The following is a 3,673-nucleotide window of genomic DNA, read 5'->3' on the forward strand; positions in this document are numbered from 1 at the left end:
AGGACAACAACTTCTTGACTCGATATCTCGGTAAGATTCTCGGGTAAAAATTTTCTACCTACGGTTAATCGCAGAATTCAGTTCCGAAGCTCCACAATGTTAAGAGCCACTGACAACGCAACCAATCTATAATGGATATCCAACATCCATGACTCCAATTTACAGCACTCATGATCCAGCGTCACGTCCCACAGGTGCTTCGTCTGCAAGGGTTGCCCATTCCTCGGGGAAAAAGTAATCTCTGCATGGATAAAATCTCCTCCACTACTACGACCTACTCGACTTACGGCAGGTGGTCCTCGTTCTCTCGTATATACGCGACTAGGCGATCCTTCAACGATTCCTTCCAAGATGATGGTAACCTCTCCTCCAGTTGAGAGACGAGCTGATAAGCATTCGTAGGTTAGTACAGTGTGTTGCCAGCAGCTACTTCGTCTGTCACGCTCAGTTCCTTCAGTGACCTTTCATCATCACCGCTACCCAATATAGTTCTAACGGTCGAAAGGAGTTCTGTTTTCCCGCTCTTTGTCAGAGAAGCGGTGAAAGACGTGAATCTGAGGTTTTAGCAGAAAGATTCGAGGCATTACCACACACGGTGATGAAGATGCTGTTACACCACTAGAGTGCGCAGCCGGCATCATGTCAAATGGAAAGACGGTTGTTGCTCAATTGAGCACTGACCTACAGTACCTCTCGTGGAACAACGCCTTCGCCCAACTATCTTCGAGGTACTCGATAATCGCTTTGGTCTGCCCATCGGAGCACTTCTTGGATCTATGTCAGACTGCAAGGTAGTAAGGCTAACATCAGCGATTCTTATCACATGTCATTGAGATAGGCGACTGGCATGCCAAGCAACGCGTGCAAGTTATGCAGCTCCAGCGGCTCTCCCCCCAGATATCTGGTCAATACGCAATCACGACGTTATCGGATCTCCCACATGGAAGTACGTCAATCCTGATATCTTCCCCAACTTATCAACCTTCATTTCACAGAAGTGCCCTGTTCCCAGTGATTGATCTAGATCGTCGGTGACGATAGTATCTGAGCAGCTAAGTTCAACACCTTCCAATAGGTCGCCTCTATCCCCTGCCCGCTGGGATTTTCCTATAATCCTCATCGCTGGGACATACTAATCTGTAGTAGTGGAATAAGCCGGGCAGTAGTCCGGTAGAGACATGAGGATGCGAGAATTCTGGCAAAAGGTGGTTCTGAAACCAATGAGGTATTAGTCGCGAGGGAATGAAAGTTTACGATAGACTCGCTTGTCGATGACTGCAAGTTCTCATCTTCCTGAGCCTCACCAAAAGTAACATCTCCCGAAGCTTCAGCCATAGACCGTTCAGGATCGAGGCACCTGATAAACTCTCGAAAAAACGGACAGTTTCATCGCCAGCAAGAAAACTATCACACATCACGAGACGAAGCAGGAGGAAATTATTTTACTTGACAATGGCCTCAGCTAGCCTGCCGCCAACCTCACGACCATTGTAGCCATCTAGGCGCAGACTCTGATGGAATTCTGAGAGCCGTTCCATCACTTCTGAGCTGCACCGGGCAACTCACTCCTCGTCCCTCTGCCGCTACCTTGAGCTTCTACATACCGACGGGAGAACTCACAGAGAGTGCCGGCAGCGAAGATATTTTCGTCTATGGTTCGGAAGAGGTGGTCCACAATGAGACGTCCGTCATACCTATGCAGTCAATCGCCCTCTACTGCCACTGCGTAGCCCTTACACAAGCTCATTGGCGTAAATGCACGAGAATATTCTCGGGTCCACGCTGTGACCATCAGCTGTGAGCAAAACTCGGCAAGTGATCTTGTATCTGACACAGGCCCCGATGCTTTCGGCGCATACGATTGGATGATTACTGTATTGGATCCTCTGAGGTGTTCGTCTTCGACAGCCTCTCCAGAATTCCTCGTACCTGGTATCAACGTACAGAGCACACAGAGCTAGGCGAGGACATACTGGTCCTCCTCGTGTTCCCTGCGGCTCTTCGGACTTATCCTACAAGCAGCAATCGCTCGACAGCCCAACACCAGCGAAGCTTCCCTCACCGTATCAGCAGGTAACCCGATGAGCCTGACTGCACTAAGCCGTTGCCTGGTGTCTTGCTCCACTCCTGTCAGAGTGAGGTCACTATGGACCCGTACCTATTCCCTCCGGCTGTGGTCTCCCCTACAACGCAGGTGGCAGTACTCCGATGCTCTCCAGAACGCTGTGCAACTTCTGCTCAACAGCCTCCCCTTCTTCAAAGGCGTCCACAGGCAGTACTTCGTCCTCATCCGCGATAGTCTCACGACCTGACATCCACAGTCCAATGCCACTGATCAGGACAGGTGACTACTTCTTCTGGGCGGTAGGACCAGCACGATCTTCTTAGGAGGGACAAGTCTGCCGAGCAAACCTTGAATCTGAATCAGGCACGTATCCAGCTCGGCTCAGGACGGATCATCCCTCACCGCGCAATAGGAATCGAGAGCTCTCCCGTAGATAACCGCGTAGCTGAGTGGATTCCATATCAGAGATTTGAGCAGGATAGAACCATCTCCGAGAATCTTGTCACATGAGCTGTCGGCGGATGACAAACCTAACGACAATGTTTGTTCGTAAGAAGGTGGGCCCGAATCATCTACAGCCGTTGACGTGTCTAAACCCCAATGGTATGTCGGCGACTCCCATCGAGCGGATATTAAGAGAGTGCAGACCACGATCTTGCAGACCCGGTGTGAAGACCTAAAGCCAATCCTCTGCCACATTGCATCGAGCTCATTCGAACCAGATAGTCATAAGGAACTTCGATAAGCCTTCCAGAAGCCTCTGCTTCCGAGCCGTCCTCACAACTTGGCACCACAGAGATAGTCTTCGCGCCTCGATTGAGGGATATCATCCTCGCATCTAGTATGCGCACACGAGAGTCCATCATGAGACGGCGCAGCTCCCGAGGGGAGAATCTGGGAAAGCCTGCATGCTCCACGGACGCCCGTTACATAGAGATCCTCACGCGCCAGTAGTGGCAGTCAAACGCCTCACTTGGCGGAGCGACGCTGTGTGGCCTCTCTCGGACGCCTGGCTCTTGAACAGACGTGACAGAGAGGCTTCTTGATCGGTGAGTGCTATGAGGAACTGATGCCTGCCACAACGCAGTCGTCATCATACGCCTACGGTCTAGCTCATCATCCAGGAAATAGCTGATCCCCCCGGGTGCCAATAGCGTGAGCGAGGTAAAGTGGAGCCTGGGCATCGACATCAGCGATGACAGGGTTGACAGGCCAGTATCAGAAGCTCCAACGACGATCTGTGAGTAGGATGGACGGCTGGTCGTGGGTGTTGGGGGGCCTACTATTCTCGCGTTGACGATGCACTTCTTGTAGAGTATCATCTTTTTCGCGAGGATCTTCATGGACTCGCACTGCGTATGAGCGTCCCGTCTACAAGGACGAACGACACTGTTGATGTTGATGAGAGTGGCCAGCCGTGGGGTAACAAGACTCACAGTGTTCCCTCGAGGAATCGGAGCCGCTTTCCATGATTCTCGAGAGCTTTCTCTTGCCTACCACCAATACTCTCCCTCCACTCTCGCTGCTGCCATCGTGCTGTAGGAGTGTCTGACTCGTCCATCTAAGATAAGACGCAAGCTGTGTGAGGCGCCGACTAGCAGACGCTTC

At 51.6% G+C, this 3,673-nt stretch overlaps 2 protein-coding genes across 2 annotated transcripts in view; one reads left to right on the plus strand and one right to left on the minus strand.

Annotated features, from left to right (window-relative positions):
• Pmar_PMAR014812 (conserved hypothetical protein) overlaps positions 1-47 on the plus strand; it is a gene marked incomplete at both ends in the record, with an annotated part of 873 nt that extends 826 nt beyond the window's left edge. The window contains one exon of the mRNA XM_002767382.1: positions 1-47. Coding sequence (XP_002767428.1) covers positions 1-47 — 47 coding nt within the window.
• Positions 48-1,442: 1,395 nt separating this feature from the next.
• Positions 1,443-3,673, minus strand: part of Pmar_PMAR014813 (hypothetical protein) — a gene marked incomplete at both ends in the record, with an annotated part of 4,156 nt that continues 1,925 nt past the window's right edge. Inside the window, 13 exons of the mRNA XM_002767383.1 lie at positions 1,443-1,498; positions 1,588-1,694; positions 1,738-1,827; positions 1,930-2,012; positions 2,063-2,158; positions 2,205-2,308; positions 2,353-2,419; positions 2,468-2,595; positions 2,847-2,959; positions 3,010-3,121; positions 3,171-3,303; positions 3,349-3,436; positions 3,502-3,626. Of these exons, the coding sequence (XP_002767429.1) occupies positions 1,443-1,498; positions 1,588-1,694; positions 1,738-1,827; positions 1,930-2,012; positions 2,063-2,158; positions 2,205-2,308; positions 2,353-2,419; positions 2,468-2,595; positions 2,847-2,959; positions 3,010-3,121; positions 3,171-3,303; positions 3,349-3,436; positions 3,502-3,626 (1,302 nt within the window). The remainder of the gene's footprint in view (positions 1,499-1,587; positions 1,695-1,737; positions 1,828-1,929; positions 2,013-2,062; positions 2,159-2,204; positions 2,309-2,352; positions 2,420-2,467; positions 2,596-2,846; positions 2,960-3,009; positions 3,122-3,170; positions 3,304-3,348; positions 3,437-3,501; positions 3,627-3,673) is intronic.

This window comes from Perkinsus marinus (genome assembly GCF_000006405.1).
Source record: "Perkinsus marinus ATCC 50983 genomic scaffold scf_1104296970850, whole genome shotgun sequence".
NCBI lineage: Eukaryota > Perkinsozoa > Perkinsida > Perkinsidae > Perkinsus > Perkinsus marinus.